We start from the raw sequence: 21999 nt of genomic DNA on the forward strand, positions 1-21999 counted from the left end.
CTACCCACGACCCAGAACTGAGTAATACTCTTCTTTAGTAGCTATTTACCAGTTTTTATACTCTGCATCCCAGAAGTTAAAAATCTTCGTTTGAAATTAGATGCATGACGGAAAGGCGTTTTGCTTTTGCATCAGAAGAATGGTTAAACAACTTTTTGACAAAGCTGAACCAGACATTGCTTAAAAAAAATACAAAGTCTCGTGCAGTAAAAGATTCTGAAGGTAACCTTGTATAAAAGGTTCTTTAATTTCGCGTTAGATGCAAAACTAATCGAAGTATTTTATATCCCTGTCCTGAGTACTTACAGTCTGCCCAGAAAGTAATACTAATCGCTACGATTGGATTATTGTGCATGTCCCGTTGCTAAAGAACAACAGAACCGCGTAAGACACGTTTGATGATTGGAATGCAGTGGAGCTTGACACCGCATACATTTGTGTCAGAAAACAGAGTTGTAAGATACACAGATCGTACTCAAGAGATATATTGCAGCGTCTATCGTTGACACCATCGGTCGAAAGGACATTTCTTGAGGAAGTTTACTGTACTAGACAGCATAGGAAGAGCGAAGTGATACAGGGCACTATTTGGTTCGTTGACTGAAGCGAGGTGGACAGGTAAGATCATGGTTAGAAATTTTGCGTCAAAATGTAATCGAAATTACTTCGCAAATCAAAGCTTTGTTTTGCTTTGCTGTAACATTTTACCGAAACGCACTACTGGCAGTGTTATATTGGAAATCGTTTGTCGGTTTTTCTGGTGGACTGGTTGTTTAACCACAAGCTTTCTGCAATGCTGATACTACTGACAGCTTCATGGCTTTAACCCGACCTCTGTGTAGAGTCTTGACATAAATAATTTTGTTTACTGATAGGGAAATGGCACAATCATTCGCGACTTTTGAAGTTATTTCCTAGGCGCTTGTAGATATTATATTCTTTTTCACGCTAATGTGCGTTGTGTGTAACACCTTTTGTCACCGGCCGTCCGTTTATTACGAACCTTAGCTTGATACATCTTTAACTCCCCTGCGGAACTTCAGCTGTTTCTTCTGTTAAGTGTCGCCGGCGAAGAGTATTTCATAATCCGGACCTCAGTGTTTACTTTCAATAATGTAAAATGTGCTCGTGTATATTTTCTGTTCAGAAACGCGATCGAATTGTAGACATATTCATGCGCTACTTCGCGTTTGCAATTCGAAAACATCTGAAATTGAATAGATAATTGATCGTACCATCATAAACTGGAACCAAATAACAACAACAGAGAAATTGGTGAGCTTAGATCTCTGTACGACTTTTTAGAAGGACTCAAGGTTTGAATTTTGATCGCCAACACACTTAGGAATGGAAATCTGTTGATGGAACGGTGATGTATTGTGAAATAGTACATTGTTTACTTTACTGCCGTGACAGGCTATCACTCCTTCCATTCCCATCAGCCGGTAATACCCAAGAGCAATCTTAAGTGAAATGTTTATAAGCGTAATATCAACTCTGAATTTTGATGGAGTAATCTGTGGCACTATATTTTCTTCCGCCTCTGATTTTTGGCAATAATTTTCGCGACAAATCGAAGCGGGTTCGTTGATAAACTCTGTTAATCGTCGAGGCGCTGTGTGAGTTGTTTTAGCACGTCGTATTTTTTCTGTGGTTTTTATGTAAATTCTTTCCATATTCTTGTCTTTTCCAGAACAAAATGGGAGGGTTATGTGTTTTACAAAACGCTCTGAAAAGAGCTAGCATTTTACCACTAGCTATAATTGGAAATCAATTTTGAGACAGCCGATAGCGGTATGCAAATGTGGAAATTCAATGTGTTTTGATAGCTATCGTAAGCTCTCACTCTCGATGCCTAGGCATGTTGAAAACAACTTTCATTTTTCTTTCAGTCGTTTTCCTTGAGCATATACCCGTTGTATATTAACGTTTTATGGTAATTTTAATCGTTAATTATTTATATTTTGCACCCCTTTTATGAGTGTTAATTCAATTTTTAAGTTCTGTTAGTTTTAATCACCTTTTAGTTACCCAGAAACTTTTCTTTTTTCCGACCAGTAAAACCCGGCCAGGTCGTTTCATGTACTTTTTTATAATGTGTGTTGTAAGAAGTGTGTTGTAAGAAAAGTGTTGCCCATTAATTTGTCTGTTGTCAGTGATAGGATTGCATACTGCAAGAACATTTCTGGCATGACATGTAAATTTAAATGATAATACCTCTTTTGCCAATTCAGAGTTACAGTAATAATCGACAGAATAATCTTTTTAGTGCTAATTTAAATGTTTGGGTTACAGTATTTTGTCATCCAATACCTGTGAGCTCTCTATTCGAGCAGTCCTCTCGTAGTTTCCATTCCCCTGCATGTCTGAGGAAATTTTTGACGAGGTAAACAAATCCTGCCATTTTGCAATGCAGATGTATGTTTCGAGTTTCTTGACCTTTCTATTTGCAGTAGGTTCTTTTGTGAGGTTAGCTGAGATGTATAATAATTAAACATCAATGACATGATTACAAACCACAGCTAAGTGTAGCTCGGAGCTATAGTGTAATTTATACTTAAAGAGCATTTTCTGTTCCTGTCCAAAAAAAGTAGAGTAGTCTTCCTATACTTCCAGTGGTTGTCAGCAGTTCAGTCGATATAATGTTAATTGAAAGCCCAATAATATGTTCTTGTGCAAATCTTTTGCTTTTACAGACTGTAGTTATGTCTTTTAAGAGCAGTTTCAGGTGTTACAGTCAAACCTCAATTATCAGAATTTCCAGATTATTCAGACTTTTTCTCTGGTCCCAATTTTGTCAAGAATATTTATTAGTCATGATCAAGATCCATAACTATATTATTTTAAAACTACAACATTGAAAAGCAAAGGTGTTTGTTTCACTTTCAAAAAGCAATAGGAAGCACTCGCATGCGTCATAACTAATGAGTTCAAAAGTGTTTGTTATGGATGGATAGACAGAACAATGTTGACAGCTATTCAGATTATGCAGCTTCGAAGATGGATGGAACTCTCAATTCTTATGCAATGTTCTTTTTTAAGACAGACTGACTTTCTTCATCATTTTAGGCCAATGTAAAAACATTTTTCATTCATTTTAGTTGTTAATACACATGTGTAGAGGTATTCACAATGGACAGTGAAGATGTAGACCATATTTTTTTAAAAGCAATTTGTAAATGTTTTGTTTCATGATTAAATTTTGCTTTCTTAATTTAATCAGTTTGTGTTTCTCATTAATATTCACATTCTCGATTATCAAGACTATTTTGTCTAGTCTCAAGGAGTCTGCATAATGGAGGTTCGACTGTAGTTAAGATCATAGGCACTATCATCTCTATTTTCTTGAAGTATTCATGTACATATTAAGATCCCAAAATGTTGAAATTTAACATAGCTAATTTTTTCTGCAGAATGTAATGAGAGAGTAAACATGGGAAGTCTCACAATGGTGGCAGCTGATCCAGGATCTCCAAGGTCTGTCACTATCTGTTAATAATCAAATGAACAAATTGCACAATTCTTAATTTTGTAAGGATGAGACATTATGGCTAGGACCATGAGATGGGTGGCTCTTCCTGTGGAGGAACACAACAAAGCTATGTACCTCTGCAAGAAGAGGAGTCTGGTTACATGTTTGGAAATTTAGAGGCTTTGAATGCTGACATGAAATTTATATATTCGTTTTTTTCCCTACTCTGTTCAGATCCCGAATTGATGTTAGAGATAGAGATGACACAGAGGCGATAAATATTAAAAACTGTCTTAGTGGACTAGGTAACATTCTTCTTGATTACTATTTTAATTTAACTTTGAATTCAACTTGTGAGGCGTGAGTGGTCCAGTGGTCTGAGCGCTGGACTCTGGGTCGGACGGCCCGGGTTCGAGTCCTGGCCGCGGCACTACGTTGTGGCCTTAAGCAAGCCGCTTCACTCACCTTGCTTCGTCTTCTCGGATAAGACGTTAAGCCAGAGGTCCCGTCTCCTGCAGGGTTTGGGGTAGGAGACGTTAATTTCCCACGCACGAGATTACTGTGTGATGGATGTCCTCCCCTGGGTTGGGTTGGGTGGATTTAAGAGGGGTAGTGCCCCGTATGGGACTCCATGTCCCGCTGCACTAACCCATTTGGCGTCCGTCTATCCGTAGACGTACCCAATAAAGTTGTTATATATCAATTAAGTGTTTTATTGGGTCATTTTTCAGCTATCAGTAGCCAATAGAACACGCAAATGATGTATTTTCTTAATTGTTTTGAATTATTTGTTAAGGTGGGAAGGGGGGTGGCAGCTGTTAGGAAAGGGACTTTGGAAAGGCATGGTTTGAGAGGAGGTTGGAGGGGTTGTATGACATTTTGGAAAATTTCCTATGTTTTTAAGAGAGAGTGAAAATTTATCTTGTTACAATCATTCTTGATCTCTAGTATAGCCTGAACTTCAATCATTTTTTGATGAAAAATGTATTGGGTCCTATTCCATATAGGAAGAGCCAACGAAACACGTAGAAGATGTGTTTGGAGGTGTAGTTAAAAGATATATTATAAGTTATTGGTTTTTAATTATTCTTAGGCATGAATTTGATATGTGATTTTTGGATGGTAGGGAGGTGTTACAGGGGGCTTTTGGAAGGAGTGGGTTAGGTTTGGAAAGTGTCAAAACAACTTTTACTAGGATTTCAGAAAACATAATATTTGTTTAACAGTTTTGTGAAGAGACTTTGAAAAAAAGGATTTATCTTGTTGTTCCTTATTTTGTCAAATATTGCAGACATGATCTATGATCATTCTTGTGAGAAAAAAGTTGTGGTCTCTCTCAGCTCTTAAAATCTCCTAGCTATTCAATAGCTAGGAGGTTTTAAAAGAGGAGAGACAACACAAGCAATCTAACTTAACCTTTACACCCTGACATCAGTATGCATATTCTCCATATTATGGTACATACATTTCCTAAGGTGCAGAGAAGGAGAATTTATTCAGCAATCTAGAGCCTCAGTCCCTAGTTTGTGATCATTTCCTTTATTTTCTGAGGTGCAGAGAATGAGAATTTATTCAGCAATCTAGAGCCTCAGTCTCTAGTTTGTGATCATTTCCTTTATTTTCTGAGGTGCAGAGAATGAGAATTTATTCAGCAATCTAGAGCCTCAGTCTCTAGTTTGTGATCATTTCCTTTATTTTCTAAGGTGCAGAGAATGAGAATTTATTCAGCAATCTAGAGCCTCAGTCTCTAGTTTGTGATCATTTCCTTTATTTTCTAAGGTGCAGAGAATGAGAATTTATTCAGCAATCTAGAGCCTCAGTTCCTAGTTTGTGATCATTTCCCTTATTTTCTAAGGTGCAGAGAATGAGAATTTATTCAGCATTCTAGAGCTTCAGTCTCTAGTTTGTGATCATTTCCTTTATTTTCTAAGGTGCAGAGAATGAGAATTTATTCAGCAATCTAGAGCCTCAGTCTCTAGTTTGCGATCATTTCCTTTATTTTCTAAGGTGCAGAGAAGGAGAATTTATTCAGCAATCTAGAGCCTCAGTCTCTAGTTTGCGATCATTTCCTTTATTTTCTAAGGTGCAGAGAATGAGAATTTATTCAGTAATCTAGAGCCTCAGTCCCTAGTTTGTGATCATTTCCCTTATTTTCTAAGGTGCAGAGAATGAGAATTTATTCAGTAATCTAGAGCCTCAGTCCCTAGTTTGTGATCATTTCCTTTATTTTCTAAGGTGCAGAGAATGAGAATTTATTCAGTAATCTAGAGCCTCAGTCCCTAGTTTGTGATCATTTCCCTTATTTTCTAAGGTGCAGAGAATGAGAATTTATTCAGCAATCTAGAGCCTCAGTCCCTAGTTTGTGATCATTTCCCTTATTTTCTAAGGTGCAGAGAATGAGAATTTATTCAGCAATCTAGAGCCTCAGTCTCTAGTTTGTGATCATTGCCTTTTTTTTTTGTGACCTTGATGCCTGATTCAGTGGTGGTGCTTTGAGGAGAAATTAGATGCTCATCACTCTTTGGGGTCAAAGGGATAAGAATCTTTTGTAATGTACGGTTTTAAATTATAATTAGCATAATAACTTGTTTTTTATTTTTGTTGCAAGGTATAAAAATTGCTGGTGGGAGATCAGCCCTTGGAGCTGACTTTGGAATCTTTGTCAAGAAAGTTTTAAGTAGAGGTGCAGCTGATCTTGATGGTGAGAATAAGACTGTGATGTACAACATCATAGAAGCCTGACACTGAAAGGGCTTGAAAATTTTCTTCTTTAATGTGTGCTTACGAAAATGTCAGCTCGGTGACTACATGGAGAATTTAGTGTGGTGAATGTTCATGTGGGAAGTTTTAGCTCAAACTTGATCTTGCAGGTTTTATCTTTGTAACAAGTCTGTATTATCCCTTGTCCCTAAGATCTTTGACAGAATATTTTTATTTTTTGTCTTTATCAGGACGGTTAAGAGAGGGAGACCAACTCTTAGAAGTTAATGGGTGCAGCCTGCTTGGAGTATCAAATGACAAGTAAATTGCTAATTGATAAATAATTGTACAAAATTGTATAAGTGCCTGAGTGGAACACAAATTGGGCTAAAAATCATATGTGTAATTTATAATCAAAAATATTATTTCAAATCATAATTGCACAATTATAAGTTCAATTACCACTTTATTACATCTATTCTGCAATCGCAAAAGTCAGTCACTCAAATAAAAAAGTTTTTAGTCTAAAAATTTTTTGTGATTTAGTACTGAGCTAGTTTGTAAAAAGTTGGAAAAGTTTTCTTTCTTTTTCCTACAATTTGATTGGTTTCTATAAAGAAACCTTGAAATCTGATTGGTTGTTGTGTTTTAATAAAGCTTTCTCATTTGGGAAAAAAAAAGGAGTGACTAAGGGCAAAAAATGGTGTGATTCTTGAATAAATAGCACTGATGAGAGCCAATCAGATTGCAAGGATCATCAGTAATTTCAAAACTGATGTAATAGATAGATAAACAGTGTTGATGGTTTTGTTATCATTTGTCTCTGACAGTGTTGTTACAAATCAGTGCGTAATGGGGCAACAACTCAATTGGCAATGAATCTATTAATTTTTTTTTTTTTTTGGTATTTAGGGCAATGTCACTCCTGCGCAGTGCTGCACAGTCTAACAATGCAAAATTGCTCATTAGCAGAGATGTCCGGGCTAGGTAAAATGAGATTTCAGATTAATTATATTATTATAATTTATAATCACAGGTGATGATTGCATTTATTTAGTCATCAGAGTTCCACTGATTTTGTAGCTCAGTTTCGCTTCTTCAAGAGAGAGTCACCTAGAAGTTATTATGAAGTTATTTGTATCATAATAGATGGCATTGATATGAAATCTCTGCAGTCTTTGGTGATCATTTTATTATCAGTAGAGGTAGTCCCTTTTTTACCTCTCCGGTGAGATATTTACAAAAGGCCTGTTTTTCACGTCACTTAATTAAGATATTAACACTGTGTCCTCCAGGCAAGAGTTTGCAAACTTGATGACAGCGTTAAATGGTGGATCCATGATATCAGATCTCACCAATGGTTCAACAGCACCTGGATTAACAAGGAGCGGCAGTTTTGGTAGTTCACGAGCCTCGACTCCCTCGCCAACTATGGGTAAGTAAAGCCGGCAAAAAATGCTGCAAAATGTTCTGAGTAGCAAGACAACACCTTCATGTTGTGATTTGATTTCGTCTTGTCTGATATTGTGATTCATTATTTTCTTTTTTTCGTATGGTTTTGAATTTGATATCAAACAATGCTTTTGTGTTAGAAAACTTATTTAGATGACAGAACTGAAGTCTTTGCTTGTGGAACACCCTTTTATGATATATCCAAAAATGTTGTCAATTAGTAAATATAGTAGCACTCTTAGTAATTTTACTGCAACCTAATTTTTACATAACTTCAAGGAGAGGCAGCTCTTATTCTCTAAAACTTGAAATTGGTTTGTGCATCCCTTAAAGCAGAGGGAAATAACATGTTACTGATTACATTAATTTTATAAAAGCAGCTCAGGTTTTAGTTCACCACCATTCAAAGCCTGGTTATTAGTAACTTAACTTTTCTTTTTTCAAAGGGAAACGTTCATGGGTGATGACTGCTGGGCGGATGTCACCTCTCATGGGTGGGAGACATGGCAGTCCTGTCTTGTCACCCACCAACTCTCTGGATAGACCTTCAGCTAGTCTGCAGAGAATGTATTCCATGGACCTACCAACACTTTCAGTGGGTCCCACTGTGGTTCAACACACCCCTGGTAAGTCTGTGCCTCTGCTCTTTATCTTGGAAAATATGGTCACACTTTTTGAGAATTCTCAATTAACTAAGTTAAACAATCCTTCCTAAAAGGCAACTGACTAACTTCAAGGTGAAAATTCACAATCTTTCTTTATTCTTTTATGTTCCCTACTTCTGGATTTTTGCTGGCTTGTCACTGATTTGTGGAAAGATTTTTTTCAGTTTCTCCATAATGTGAGATAGGGTCAAGGGGGTAGGGGAAAGGGGCCCTAGGAGAGGTGGGGTCAGGAAATTAGTGGGCTAGAACTTTCAGGGAGGGGTTGGATAATACCAGCTTGCATGTCATCTAACTGGGACAGTTAGAAAACAACAGAAAAGAGGTAAAAAAATTGATAAAAGGGTTTAAAATGTGAAATTCAAGGCACATGTGAGACAATTAAAGCCCCTTTTAATTACAGCCATTATATTCCTTACCTGGAGACACCAAGGGATTGACTCAAAAGCACAATTTAAAGAACATTATTTTATCTTTTATGTAGATAATCTTTCTGGCAGGAAATCTTTTATCTGTTAGTAAAAGTAAAACGTGCTTTGTTGTATTCACAGGGGCTCAGGAACCTCCCTCTTACAACTCCAGTCTCCAAAAGCTGTCCACACCAGCAAGCAGAACACAGTACACTCGTCACCTAAATGGCAATGCCCATTCTCCTGACGAACCACCTGAGTTCAATGGAAGTGGACATCTAACTGTAGAACAGCAAAGTGTTTCATCAGAGTTCACTAATGATTCTGGTCTGCCTACTGATAGACATTCTAATAGTTCTTCTCCTACATTTGACCATCCTGGTGAACTTCAGACCATTCAGATTCAGTACTCGAACGGACTTGGGCTGTGTATTATCGGCGGAACAAACAGACCTGAGGGGCCACATATTTTTATTGATGATATTATTGAAGGAGGAGATGCCCACAAGGTACAGTTGAATGGGAGACTTTTTACTCTGTCTGTTTGATGTTCATCTTGTATTTATGTCTAACAATTTTTCTTGTTCCTATTCTGATAGTGATGATATTAGTACAAATTGTACAATATCCTTCTGTTCTGGTTCTCAATGTCTCCAGAGTTATCTTAAAAAGGAAATGCAATATTACCCTTTTGTCGGAGAAGAGAAATTATATTAGCCTTTTAATCAATAGTCAATACCTTTCACCCCCCCCTCCAAAAAAAACAAAGCAAAACAAAAAATGACATCCTGTGTATTTATTTGTTCATTAAAAGTATTTGGTGGAAATTTAAAACCAAATCTTGTCACCAAGTTGTGCATTCAATTTTCAAACATCATCTTTGTTTTCAGTTAAAATCTTTGTTGGCTTGTATGATTAAAGTTTCTTGTTTCCTATAATGCATTTATGCTTTGCTTATGCTTAAACTTTGATCTCTTTAAACAAAAATCAAATATTTTCTTTCTCTATTATGAGATGGATATTGTGTTCCCATTGCAGTTTTTCCGTCTTCATATTTGTTAAGCATCCATGAGTGTTACCTGTATTAGTTTTTACCTTTAATTTCATATTGAGCAAGTTTGCAAGAAGCCTTGTCATAATTGAATGTTTCCGGGAAATTCTGCCCCCATTTTACAGTTTTCATTAGAGATCTAATTTTTTTTCCTCTTTTATTAATTCAAGGTCCAGTTGCAACTTGAAATTATGAATTGTCCTAAATTAACATATTTTTGCTCTGAAAACAAGAACTCTTTAAAGAACACGAGAAATGATAGATATTTGGACAACTTTTATTCTTGAGAATAAAATATAGGCTTTAAATATTGAACAGCTGTCATCTGACTCGTTGAAACACAAGGATGCATATTTTTTGGTTTTAAAAATTGGCAAATTGTATAGTTTTTGTCTTTACAGTCAATTTAAAAGCTTTGGTTTTTTGGAACCTTTTGGTTAAATCTTTGAGCAGGCTCTCTGCTGGAGCTTGTCTTTGGAACAGCTGGAACTCAAAAGTTGGCTTTGGTTGCAATGACCATCATTTATTTTGTGAAGAAACAATTCAAATTTATCATTTGAAGCTCTTTAAAGCACCAAATGGATTGTTTAATCACCCCATTGTGAAAAGACCAGCTCTTGAACTCAAAATTACAAGATTCTTTGTCTTAATTGCATGTGTAGATGATTTGCATTTTTCGGGTTTTGAATTTCATTTGAAATTTATCCATTCTGGATTCTTCTGGCCACCTGTAGTAGGTACCTGTTTTAGGGTATAAACATACATTGATGTCCAACTAAATTCAAAATGCAAGGCTTTAGAGCAATACCACATTTTTTCCACATTCAAAGCAAATGCATTTTTATTTTCCCTTACAGGATAGAAGACTGAAAAGAGGTGATAGGCTCATCTGTATAAATGGAGAAACTCTTGTTGGGATTACCCATGAGCAAGCAAAATCTCTTTTGACAAGACTCAAACTGAGGTATTAATTTTCACCAAATTTTGTTTGTCTAATTCATGACTTAATGTGTCTTGTGTTTTTCTTTCTTTTTTTTTTTTTTTTTTTTTGGTGCTCTGACAGATTAAAGTATCTTTGTCAAACAGCTCAGAAGTGTAATCTTAGATAACAGTGTTTGGCTTCCTGAGAGAATATTTTTCGCACTTTCACAGTCAAACATGTTTTATAATTTTATTATTTTGTGCTGGACCAGCTCTTTTCATTGTCATAAATTTAAAAGTATATTAACCCTTTAACTCCCACGAATGACCAAGACAGAATTTCTCCTCACAATATCTTTACAATATCAAGCAGACAAGTGATGAGAATAAAGGAAAATGTAAATTAAGGGAATATAAGTTGATCCAATACCAAATTCTCCAAACAAACATCACAAGAACTGTATGGTAGACAGTAAGGAGAATTAATAATGAGATCTTTGGAGTTAAAGGGTTAAGATTGTCATAAAATGAAAGGTTATGATGCCAGCTATATAAATATTTACAATGGAAAAGGAAAAAAAATTATATTATTGGAATGTTATTGGAAATGAGCTATTGGTAGGGAAATATTTTGACACTTAATAATTTTTCCCAGAAAGTATGCAAAAGACAATTCACTGAAACAATAATTTATAAATATATATATATATGTATAACTGTGTTTTCCTTTGTTGATAGTGACACATTAACTTGAGTATTAAATTTTGTAGTATTCGACATCATAGTTTGCTGAAAACCATGGTTTCAATTTGTACATTTTTTTCACACCAGCAATGAGTGATAAAAGGTTTATCAAAGCTTATGGACAAAGTGCAAAATAGATAATAAATTAGGCTTGAAATTTCAATGAATGTTTTGACTGAATCATATTGCTGAAAAGACAACTGGTCTTTGTATTGCAATATAAGAGAAGGTTGTCAGTAAAATGTTTACTATTTATAAACAGAGGACAAGACACAGAAGTAACATTTATTCGAGGTGGTCATAGACCAGGAAGTCAGACACCTAACGGCTCAGCAAGTCCAGCACACAACAGTCCCAGAGGGAACTCCGAAAATGGATTTCCATCAGCACAAAATTTTCATCTGAACCTCAGTGGGTTAGACAACTCAAGCTCTCCACCTTCATCAAGCAGATCATCCAGAGCAAGTGAACCTGATTTAAGTAACACAGATGTTTTTATGAAAGAACTGTTGGTAGAGGGTTTAAACCAATCAGCAAGGAGTGATAGTAGGGAAAGTAGCTTAAGTGTCGAAACTTTCCAAGGAAGTCCGCAATCGCAGGTATCACCTCCTGCATTATCAGATTCCCAACCAGCTGTTATGCAACCAACTTCGCATCCAATACAGCCTGTGGGAGGTGTTAGGAACCATTCAGTGATGCCTAATTCTCACCCACAGCTAGTTAATGGTTTTTACCCAGCACCAAGTGCAGTCCCACAGCGATTGTTTGGTAGTTTTCAGCCAGCTATGTCATCTACACCAACAACAGTTGATAATGTACCTAATGGATTTCCTGGGAATGTGCAGCAAGCTCCATGGAATTCTTCTCCTCCCTATGCGAATGGAGTTCTTGGGAGCCAACCCCAGCTTAATCAAACATCTATTCCAGTTTCTGGAAATGGTAAGTTTTCGTTAATAATTTTAATATTTGCCATCACATCCTGTGAATGCATCCAGTTTTTAATACTCACCCTTTAAAACCAATGAAAATATCACAATGTTTATTTAACATAGAGAAAAGAATTAGTTAATGCAGAGGATATGCTCAATACATTTTATCATAGCACTCAAACTCACAAATTATGTTTATGAAATTTGTAACATTCATTCAGAAAATGCTCTTTGATCTAGAACAGTCTTGTCTCTATGTTTATTTTATTCACAAATTTTGTTTGCCTATCTTACTAAACTTCAACATCTAACTTTTAGTTTTTTTGGCAGTGAAAAACATAAATAACCATTATGCTTTTTTGAGATATAATTTTGTAGATAGAAGTGTCAAAGGTGTAACTGTTTTGTCAAAGAGAGTGATTTGATTCAAAACGATGATTATAAAATCATATAAATTATTTATTAGGGACTCATTTTTAAGTGATACAATTTTCTTGAATAACAAAATTAGTGTGAAGACTAATTTCAGTATTTGTGATATTATTGGCCAGTTGCTTTATTCAATCTTTTTGATGAATATTTCTCTGAGGATGCGAGAAATTACAAATTTTCCTTCTGGTCCTAAATAGCCCAAGCCTGTAAATTTTATTTTGGCCAAACTCGTCTTTATTCTTATCATGTCTGTTGGTATTGTGGATTCTTTGCTGCAACCTTGAGATGGAAATTTAAATTTAATCACAAGGTATCGGTATTTAAACTAATCAAACAATGTACAAGCGTATTTATAAGTTTTTTTTCGTCAGAGAAACCTTTTAGGCGAGTTTTCTCAGCACTTAAACTTCATTATAGGTTGTGAGTGAAACTTCAGTGTCATTAGCGTAAGAAATTTGCAATTATCATTGATATAACCATGGTGTCATATTCATTACCTCAAGTGTTACAAGCCATGAATATTCACATTGATCAATTTTAAAGAAAATTTTTCAACAGGTAAATACAATGAAATAATAAATTGTATAGAAAGTAAATATGAAAGCTTTAGCCAGTACATTTCATGTCATCCACGTTTCTTACATGGTTTGTTTTCATTTCGTGTACATTCAACCCGGCCATTGTGTCGTCTGCCATGATTTACACAAAATAAAATTCACAACTTTGCTCATTGTGACATACATTTGAATTCGAGTATTGGTGCCTATAAACAACTTTTTATTTATTTCATTTAAAGTGGCTTACAGGTTTAGTGTAAAGCAAGTTTGACTAATGCACTCAATGATGCGAGAGGCGAAAATTCCAAGGTGTTTTTTGTTCGGAGTAGAATTTATAGATTGGTTTAGTTTGGTACAGAGCTCTGCTAATCGCTAGAGGGTCTTATTGAGCTGATGGCTCTTGCTACCAACGGGCTAAATTTTAGCCATTTCACGACCGTTGCGATTAAAAGAAACAGTTATTACGGCTCACTTTTTTACGACTAACAGTTGAAAATTTGTTAATTTTTACGCCAAACGGCTATCAGTTTGCCCCATTGAGACCCTCCTGTTAGTGTTTCACAACGGTAGCTTCGTCCCCAGGGCGCTGTTTCCTCGGAGGCAAAAGCGTCTGGAAACGAGTTTGACACCAGGGGTAGTTAGTGTAGAAACATTTTATTGAATAGGCAAAACTTCCTGTAACTTATACTGTGTTGTTTACTAACAGGAGCAGGGCCTACCGCTGTCATACAACCTCAACGACTACCACTTAGTTCACTCCACATCAGCCCCGTACAGACAGCATTTGAACCCTCGTCAGTCCCTTTCTACTTACAACAAGATCTGGAAGCCCTCCAGCGAGTTGCACAACAGTACGCTTCACCTCCTTCAGGTCAGCAGTCCAGTCCAAGGCCTGTGAATGAACAGCAGTCGCTCCTGACCACAACAGCTGCGGCTGGGAGCATAAGGGCCAGGCGACATGGGCGCGGCAGCCGGCGACTGTCACTGGACCCTCATACCAAGTTAAGGGTGGAAAAATTGGAAGTGGTAAGTTCACACCCTGCGGTGTAAAATTTACATCGTTGTTGCCTTTTATTTATTAAGTATAACTGTATTAATAAATTGCCTCAGAGAAATAGATTCCCTATTTCCTTCTATCCAAACCCTTACACCTTACGGTGAAATCTTTCGGTAATGACGTAATAGCTTTTATAAAAGTTAAAAAAAAAAATAAAAAAAAAACACAGAGTTTAACTCGTGTCTTTTTGTTTACAAGCTAAATGTGAAAACAAACGGTTTGAATGTTAACAGCTTTCCAGGATTGCGAAATCTTGCATGTAAAATATTACAATTTTATTGATTGAAAAATATACGATCAAAAACTATGCATAATTTTTACCTTCCTTTCTTTCATGTTTTCCTTTGAAGAGAGATCGTAATGAAGGTACAACGTTTCTTAAAATACGGATAAAGTTTTTTCCGGTTTCTTGTATCCTTCTTGAGTCAGCTGAATAAACATGCTTTGTTAAAGTTGATTCATCTGTTTGTTTAAAAATTGGTGGATTTAAAATACTCCAAAGTTTGCATGATTAATGTATCTGCTGTTATTATGATATTTATGTTTCTTTTTTACTTTTGAATTTAGGCTTTGAGGTATTTAGGATTCTCTCCAACTGAAGACCAACAGCGTGAATTGAGGCAAAGATTACCGGCAGATCAACACGGCTTTGTGTCCTATGGAGGTGAGATTCGAGAAAGGGAAATTTGCATTGGTTAAAGCAGCTTTGTGTAAACTATTTGCGAGTCTACATATATTGAGGCAACGAAGGATATATTCGTTAACTTTTTCATTGAAGTTTTTAAGTAAAATTTATCAAGCGTAACGAAAGGTAAACGTTTCGGGTAAATTTCATTTGGTAGTTTTCCCTTGCTCTTCTGGATGTGAATAGTTGTCTTTTTGTTTGGAGTGTCCTTGTTTGAAAACCAGCTGATTTTTATGTACGTGAAAACTTTCCGGCAAAGAAAGATTTTAGGTGTACAATAGTTTTTCATATGATCAAGAAACGCTTTCACAGTTTGTCATAACTTGATAAGATTAAAGCACCAGTGATGTTCCATTACACCTCAGTTCTCCTCCAGTCCCACCGTCTCTATTTTGCTGCCAGCTTCAGTCAAATGTATTATTATTTATGCACCATTTCAGATTTCGTGAACGCAGCCAGACAGGTGTTGGCCTTTCAGTTAAATGATCATTCTCTGAGTACTTCAGCAGTGCAATTCGCAGTACAAGATGTTAATGCAGCAACTGCAACGACCGAAATGGAATCATACGAAAAGGTTTTTAGGAAATAATTTCACATTTTGAGAATTTTTTTATCAATTTTCGACGACAGGTCTGTAGTTCTTACTCGATCTCATAATTTTTGGCAGTCTCTGAAGAACTGATATTTTCGCTTTGCTTCCTTAATTTTAAAGGAACTGTAACCCATTTGGCCTCATATTTGATGTGACTGTTTTACCTAAAGGGGATTTACGTCCCATAATTGATTGAAATTTGGTAGAATTTTGAAATCGAAAGAAACAACATGACAATTCAGACTTTATAAAAGGCTGCGCCAGGTCTCTTTACAAGGATACTCAAATAATTACAGGAGCATGAACTGTAGAAAAAATAAATTAATATTTTTGTTGTTGCCTCGTGCGGTTTAATTTCTTTCAATCACGAAAGCTATTCTTCGAGAGTTTAGGGGGTCTTGCTAAACTGAAACGGTGACTTTTTTACTCACGTTTTCCTACGTTTGAGGGCAGCTAGGTTTGCTTACCTTGAGTTCTCAATATCTCTTTGTGATATTTATCTTTATTTTGATTGGCCGTTGGGATTTGGTTTTTTGCTTTACAACGGTCCCTTCCAAACCAGGAATGCATGACCCTGAAAGCAAGCCTTCTCCCGAATTCTTCTCGTGGAATCGCCGCTTTTGTAAAAGTGATTGTAGCCTTTTTAGACACCTCACAATGTTAAATGTTCGCTAATTCGTCTTTCCGCAGATGCAGCAACGATCACAGCTTGCTTCATTAGAAGCAAAGGCGAAGCAGAATGCTGAAGATGCTCAGCGGATACGACGAGAAAGAGACGAAGCGTTACGTGAGGTGCAACATCTAAAGAAATTATTAAAGAAGAAGGAGGAAGATTGTCTGACGGCTGAGGAGGAACTCATGAAAGCACGAAGGGTAAGAATGAATTACTTCATGTAAGAAATTTTACTAGCGTGCGACAAAGAAATATTCCGAGTCCCCAATTGGGATTTGAACTCCAGTTCCAATTTTTTTGCGGTGGAATCGAGCGGCAGAGGTTTCGTAGGCCAAACACTACGATACAGCACCAAACCTACCTAGGATCACCAGTGTCTAACACATCGTGCTTCGAGATAGAACACGATTTTCAAGCTAAATTCTGAATTTTGAATTCTGCACTCGATTTAAGAGATGTATTCAATTAAGTCTATGGCCTAATTGCAAGTTATATTTTGAGTTAAGGATCACATGACAAAGGTTGTAGGCTTTGTCGTAGAGTTCTATTCGTCATGTTTCACTTGTACTGAATGTTGCAAGCCATGGTCCGGAAAGTTATGACACAGTGTTTTCTTGAAACAGGATGCTCAAGGTCTGTTAGAAGAAAGTAGATCGCTCGAGAAGAAAGTTTATCTGGCATCTGAAGCCCAAAAAGCCGCTAAGGATGTAGAACAAGACTATGCGGAGGTAAGGGTTGTAATAACTTCATAATTGTTTCACCCTCATCCCCTCCTCCCTGCCCTCCTTCTCTTCCCCCCCCCTCCCCCCCTTAGGGCGAAGATTAAGCAGTAAATTTGTCATCTGACTTTTCAACGATTCGAATAGCTTCTTTCATCCATGAGTTAGCGTGCTGAGTAAAAGGTCATTCATAGCGTTTCGGCACGAGTGTTTCTTCGCCTGCGGGAAAGTATGAGGCGCGGAGCGATGCGAACTTGCGAGAGGTCTTCAGGGGGGTCAGGCTCCCAGCAAACCTCTCCCGGCAAAACTTTCCCTGATTCGTTTCCCGGGGCCGTAGCCAGACTTCGGAACAAGACCAGGCAAGTTTCGAGCGCCGAAGGCGCGAGCCGCTAGGGGAGTCTGGGGGCATGCCCCCCCAGTAATTTTTGAAATCTAGAGGCTTAGAAATGCTCTTTTAACCAATACAATTTTTTCTAGGGATTATTTTCTCAATTAAACGTTTCTTCAAAAAAAAAAAAAAAAGCCAAAATCAAGACGAGGCAATTGCCTCGTCTTGCCTCATGCTAGCCACGACCCTGTTTCCAAAGATGCCGTACGCTAACAAATCACTTCCGATCCCTAAAATAGTGACCAGTAATCAGATCATGTGCCTGTGACTGTTAGTTGATCCGCGCTTCCTGATTGGATTATTTTGTGCTCTCTGTTACGGTTTTGAATGGTCACGATCTTTTTATTGCAGGTAAAATGAATTTAAAACTAAAATGTTCCTTTCCTTACAGGTAGTAAGACTTCTAGAGAAAGAACTGGATACATACAAAGCGAAACAGGCGGAACCAAAACCTGATGCGGTGAGCAAGCCCATATGCAAATAGGTTGCTCGATTTTCATAACTTGTACACTCGGATTTGAGTTCATATTGTCAGAGGGTGTTTATCACAAGACGATTTTTTTTGTATTGTAGAAAGAACTCCAAGAGTTACAGAAGAGACTGGTTGTTCTCGGCTGCCAACTTCGGAAAGCCGAAGTTGGTAAACGAACTTACGAAGTAGCCACGGATAAACTGATTCACTTTGCTGAGGTACAAAGGGGTGTTTTTTGTTTGTTTGTTTGGTTCTTTTTTTTTTTTTTTTTTTTTTTTCCAACAAGTGTGTTGTTAATGAAAAAATTAAGGGAACTTAACTGTCTTCTTTTTTGCGTTCATGGAGGAGTTGGTAATTGCCTTTCGTTCCGACTTCATAACGTTTCCTAGTGGTAGTTATAGCCTCAAGGTTTGGCATGAAAAATAACTTTATGGTCGATTGATTGACTGGTTGATCGATTTTTTGTTTCAACGATGGAAAGATTCATTGATCGAACGATTGATCGCGATCAATCGATCAGTTAATTCGTGTTTAATTGATTGATTGATTGATTCGTTTCGATGGCTCACTGACACTTTGTGTTTCTGGTATTTGTTTGTTTCAGTTGGTCCATGAAACTCTGTCAGATGGAGGCTCAGGAGCGTAAGTTATTATTAGCGAAGCATTCATGATACAAAAATTGCCTTAGAACGAGCAATGCTTCGGGCTCAAACCTATTTAACTGCGAAGGGATAAAGTGTTTGGCCCGAGACATCTGAAAACATTGCACGCTTTAAGGCTCTTTTTATTCGTTTCAAACCGATATTTTTCTAATCTGCTAGTATGTAAGAGCAGCGCACGGAAATATCTCTGCTTGTCCTTCTAATTTGCGTGTTGTATTGAATTTAGCTTGGGAGTAGGCCTTCATTACTTGCGCTGCCGATTGTGCGTTTCTATACCCCTGGAAAAATTTGCGACGAGTCACTGGAGTCAGGAAGAGGTTTGATGGGGGTCTGGTACCAGACCTCTTGTACGCCTCTAGCCAACACGCGCTGCTCAAGGCGTTATATTTTCTAAGAAACATTCGTGCGAAAGCGCTAATAAGCTGGTTATATCGAATTGTTTCAATCTTCAAGTGTGATCATCTGGTTAGCCTATAAAAGGACTTCTGTCTGTTTCTGTGAACGGCGCAACTGACTTGACACTGAATGTGACTCCGCGTATCTTACTTCCAGGCTCCAACAGCGTGGTAAAGGCGAGTCAGTTCGTCGTGACGGCGGAGCCAATCCTAAACCGCCATCTTACATGTCCCGTCATTCCAAGTACACGCCGGCTTCCCTGGCAAAAGAAGCTCGCGAAACTGTTAAGTCAGTCAAATCACTTATAGAGGAAGAACGTAAGTTTACCCTTTCTGTCTTGTCAGCTTATTTTTAATCCGCATTATTTGCCATTGCTTTTCTCTTTAAACAATCCCCTTTGGGTCGAGATTTGTTTGGTTTAAGGAAAGAAAAGGTGACTTTTTTAAGGTTTTTGCTAGATAGCAGACAGAATTCATCACCAAACGAATGCTTGCATTTTTAAAGTTGTTTTACTGAGTCATAAAATTTTCTGGAGTGTTATAATTTTAAGGCTCAATTTTGACCTATACACACCATCATACCACAAACCGCTCCCATTTCAGCTGAGGATTAGTTCCAAGTTATTCTGAGGGTTGAATTTGCGTTTTTTATTTATTTTTACAGCCCTTCCGTTTGGATGGGAGGAGGCCTTCACAACAGATGGTGTCAGATATTATATCAAGTAAGTAGTTATGAAACAGACAGTAGCTTGTCTTTTTTAGCCTCAACCAACAGCATTTAACGGTTTTACTGTAATTCATTTTCGGACTAGACTGTGTGTGGTTTCTAACCAAGCCGTGTAAGAATTTCAAGATTTAATGCCCATAGATAACCTTCAGTGATAGAAAACAAGTTTTTCCGCTGGCAAGCGGACGGAGATAATAAAAAACTTTTCAGTGCCATTGATCGATAGATCGGTACAAAATTATATCTAAACCCTGTCATGTCAATATCTTTGGTAATGTCCAGTGAGGGTCTGATTCGCACAGGCATAATAGTTTAAAAGCGATTTCATCCCCCGCGTCCATGTTTTACGTTAGCTGCCTAGACAAGAAAGTCAAAGCGTAATGTCAAAACAAAAGCAATGTTGCTACTGTACGAAAATGTTAGTTATTATTTGCAACCCACACAACTACCATCCGATCGATTGTAGCGTTAGCTCTTCGTCAGACAATTCGTTCTGACGAAGGGCTAACGCTCGAAACGTCAGCTTTGAACTCTTAACGGTGGCCAATTTACGTTATCAATTCAGTTGATAATACCAAATTACCCTGTTATACTCTCCCAACGACACAGCACCACAGCTTCTTTAGAAACTTATCCCCTTTACCTTCCGATCGAGGCAGGTTATTAGATTTTATTAGCGAGGTAAGCTTAAAAAAATGGAAATAAATAACTAAGACTGAGAAGATTGGAATAGATCTTAAGATACATAAAACTTTGGTGTTTTTTTTTTTTTTTTCAGGGCAGTCACTGACTTTCTGTCTTAATTTCCTTTTGTCTTATAGTCACGTGACACAGCAAACGTCTTGGCTCCATCCTGTCAGTCAAGTTCAACATTTGCCGCCTATTGCAGAAAACGAAGACAACGTCAGAGAATCGCAAACGTGACGTCAGTGCACCGCACACGCGTCACGTGATCCCCATCCAAGAGCTTGTGACAGTAGTGGTGTAAACTTCAGAAGAGCGTTATCAATTGTAAGGCAAATGTAAACCAAAGAATCGATAACAGCCGATCATGGCCATTGTGAAGAAACACTTGAAAACAAGATGTGAGGTCGGCGCCGAGCCAAGGAAATCATCTGCTTTGTTTAGTCATACATATAAATAATCGCGTAGGTGGTATAGCGTTCACAAAATCTTTCTAAAATTTGGAAAAGCTTTAGTCTGTAAAGAAAGTTGAACATAAAAGTAGTTTATTATCCGTGGCTAATTTATACTGTTGAAATGTTGAATGCTGCTTTTGAAGCTGAACTAACACATTTCCTATATGAGAGAGAAATTTAATCTATATTGCCAACGGAAAAAGGAAAAAATGATAAGATTTTATCATCCATACGATGCACAGAAAAAATGAATTGAAACGATTACAAGCAAACTGAAATGTATGACTGTTTTTTTTTTTTTAATTTTTTATGAAGCTTACAGGAGCATTTTGCCTTATATTGATTGTTTTGCTTATTTATTATACCTCACTCTTTCTCTTTTTGGTGTAGATATTGCAAAAACTTGTTTGTTTGAGAATGGTGTTTTACAATCTTTTCACTCCCAATATCTCTCATGGATTTTCCTTACTCTCTGTTTTTCTTTTCTTTTCCATACGTTCTAGTTGTGTGAATTTCTAGTAAAATAAAGTAGTATCTTCTAGCTGATATTTCTCTTTAGTCTCATTGCTCTTCTCTCATTGCTTGAAAATGAATCATTGCCTTAGGAGAACTAAATTATTTGTCACCCTTGTCAGTGAAAGGGTTTTTAACAAACTAGACCAGTGTGGTTCTTTCTAGCCTGGCTTTTAAATAAGGATATTTCTGTATGGGAGTATTAATTATGTAAATAGTAGTCTAAAATATGATTGCCTTAAATCTGACAAAATCTATCAACTAATCTTATCATGGAATTGTTAATCGTCATTAAATATTATAGGTTTGATATGGGAAGTTTTTCCATTTTTCCTCCATCTTGTTCAACCGGTATATTTTTATAAAATGAGTGCAGTGGCCTCAGAGAGTATTTCTGACTGTTAAAGCATGGTAGTTGGAACACATCATGTGATCACATCTTTGGCATCTATATAGTGTGATAGAGACCAGTACATTTGGTCATCAATAAAATATAGTATAACTTTTACACTGTCTTTTCATTCTTAGTGGGGTAGGGGGTTAGAAATGTGAACAAGAGGAGTCAGAAAGGCTTTCCTTTCTTTTTTGTCCTTCTTCTGTATCTTGCCTACTAGTTTGTTACAGGACACTTCATTTTGCACAGTTTA

The 21999-nt window shown here is 37.0% G+C and overlaps 1 protein-coding gene across 3 annotated transcripts; it reads left to right on the forward strand.

Annotated features, from left to right (window-relative positions):
• The first annotated feature begins 8 nt into the window (after positions 1–8).
• LOC113670679 (syntaxin-binding protein 4) lies at positions 9–21860 on the forward strand. Of its 3 annotated transcripts, XM_089192401.1 has the most exons (22): positions 9–618; positions 3414–3477; positions 3707–3777; positions 6081–6173; positions 6424–6493; positions 7085–7159; positions 7468–7607; positions 8071–8250; positions 8838–9205; positions 10605–10711; positions 11675–12351; positions 14037–14356; positions 14955–15051; positions 15513–15646; positions 16355–16537; positions 16961–17065; positions 17836–17904; positions 18018–18134; positions 18521–18558; positions 19131–19291; positions 19638–19695; positions 20522–21860. In XM_089192401.1, exons 2-22 carry the CDS (start codon positions 3434–3436, stop codon positions 20622–20624), a joined length of 3210 nt encoding a protein of 1069 aa, XP_089048527.1. In that variant the 5' UTR covers positions 9–618; positions 3414–3433; the 3' UTR covers positions 20625–21860. The 3 variants fall into 3 exon arrangements, with proteins under 3 accessions (XP_089048527.1, XP_089048529.1, XP_089048528.1); XM_089192403.1 differs by lacking the exons at positions 9–618; positions 3414–3477; positions 3707–3777 and adding an exon at positions 5690–5707; XM_089192402.1 differs by lacking the exons at positions 9–618; positions 3414–3477; positions 3707–3777 and adding an exon at positions 5728–5859.
• Positions 21861–21999: the final 139 nt, after the last annotated feature.

The sequence above is a fragment of the Pocillopora damicornis genome, chromosome 13 (assembly GCF_964200805.1).
Source record: "Pocillopora damicornis chromosome 13, jaPocDami1.2, whole genome shotgun sequence".
Lineage (NCBI taxonomy): Eukaryota > Metazoa > Cnidaria > Anthozoa > Scleractinia > Pocilloporidae > Pocillopora > Pocillopora damicornis.

What these genes read in the sequence shown, in the direction of transcription:
- LOC113670679 (XM_089192401.1), top strand. Translation starts at nt 3,434, where the DNA reads ATGGGAAGTCTCACAATGGTGGCAGCTGATCCAGGATCTCCAAG. An exon ending in CGGAACCAAAACCTGATGCG is followed by an intron (nt 17,905 to 18,017) that starts GTGAGCAAGCCC and finishes TTTGTATTGTAG; the next exon opens with AAAGAACTCCAAGAGTTACA. An exon ending in GGTGTCAGATATTATATCAA is followed by an intron (nt 19,696 to 20,521) that starts GTAAGTAGTTAT and finishes TTTGTCTTATAG; the next exon opens with TCACGTGACACAGCAAACGT.